The sequence below is a fragment of the Aplysia californica genome, unplaced genomic scaffold (genome assembly GCF_000002075.1).
Source record: "Aplysia californica isolate F4 #8 unplaced genomic scaffold, AplCal3.0 scaffold00067, whole genome shotgun sequence".
Lineage (NCBI taxonomy): Eukaryota > Metazoa > Mollusca > Gastropoda > Aplysiida > Aplysiidae > Aplysia > Aplysia californica.
Genome location: NW_004797337.1, coordinates 1,079,746 through 1,080,787, shown reverse-complemented (window position 1 = coordinate 1,080,787; position 1,042 = coordinate 1,079,746). Strand labels below are relative to the sequence as shown.

The following is a 1,042-nucleotide window of genomic DNA, read 5'->3' as shown; positions in this document are numbered from 1 at the left end:
GTATCATTGTTGTTGTTGTTGCTGTTATTGTTATTAATGCCTTTTATTACTTTCCACACCATCTGAACAGCCATCCTTATCGTCATGATATATCATTTTCTCTTCTCCAGTGCTGCTCCTGTTGTCTGGTTTGATCCTGTACCCTATAGGCTTCAGCTCGCCGTTCTTCTCCTACTACTGCGACTCATCCAAAGCCTTTTGCACCGGCCACTGCGCAATGGGCTGGAGCTACGTCACAGCTGTCATGGCGGCCGCCCTGTCCATTTTCTGCCCCGTCATGTCCAACTTCGCGGAAGCACAGCAGCGGAACCGGAAGCCGGGACACGCCCCCACAGGCTTGACTTTGTCCTGATATGTGGTGCAATATTTTTTGTACATATTAATAATTCTTGTCCCGTTTTTGGTGTGTTTTTTTTTACATTGCGTTAGTGTGTAATTACTATCTATTTTTAATTTGTTTCTTTTCCCCAAGGTGCAGTAATGTGCTGTGATTTTTTAGGTATGTACAAAAAACGAAACACGGCACTTCGGTTGTTCATTGTTACTTCCCAGTGTTCATAGATCGACTAGAATTGATTTGAATTATTTAAACTGAAACCAGTTTTTCCCTTCTTTCTTTCTTTCTTTCTTTTTTGTTGTTGTAAACCTTTTCTGTAAATAAGATTTGGAAAAAAATACCGTGTTCCCGTTGAAAAGAGAACATGCAATGCAAATCTAGTCAAAGTAAGCCTCAATTATAATTTATGATGAATTAATACTTCTTCTTGTGAAAGATATATTATGTGTAAAATGTGGCTCAACGGTATTTTTTTAAAGATACCCTATGTTTAAACTCCAAATTTATGGTAACATGTATTCGTTTTGTATTTATTTTCATTTTGTGTTAATATATTCCTCCAAATGTATCTTATTTTTAAAATTGATCCATAGGAGACAAAAAAAAAAGAATGCCTGCGAGTGTAGCGCACGTGAGATGGAGAGGGAGAGAGAGAGAGATAGAGAGAGAGGGAGAGAAAGAGAGAGAAAGAGAGAGAGGGAGAGA

At 38.5% G+C, this 1,042-nt stretch overlaps 1 protein-coding gene across 1 annotated transcript; it reads left to right on the top strand.

Annotated features, from left to right (window-relative positions):
* Nucleotides 1-109: 109 nt before the first annotated feature.
* Nucleotides 110-948, top strand: LOC106011175 (LHFPL tetraspan subfamily member 2 protein; the record flags this gene model as incomplete). Its single annotated transcript, XM_013079876.2, is given in 1 exon segment — nt 110-948. A coding segment is annotated over 1 exon segment (243 nt), but the record flags the coding sequence as incomplete, so codon positions are not given.
* Nucleotides 949-1,042: the final 94 nt, after the last annotated feature.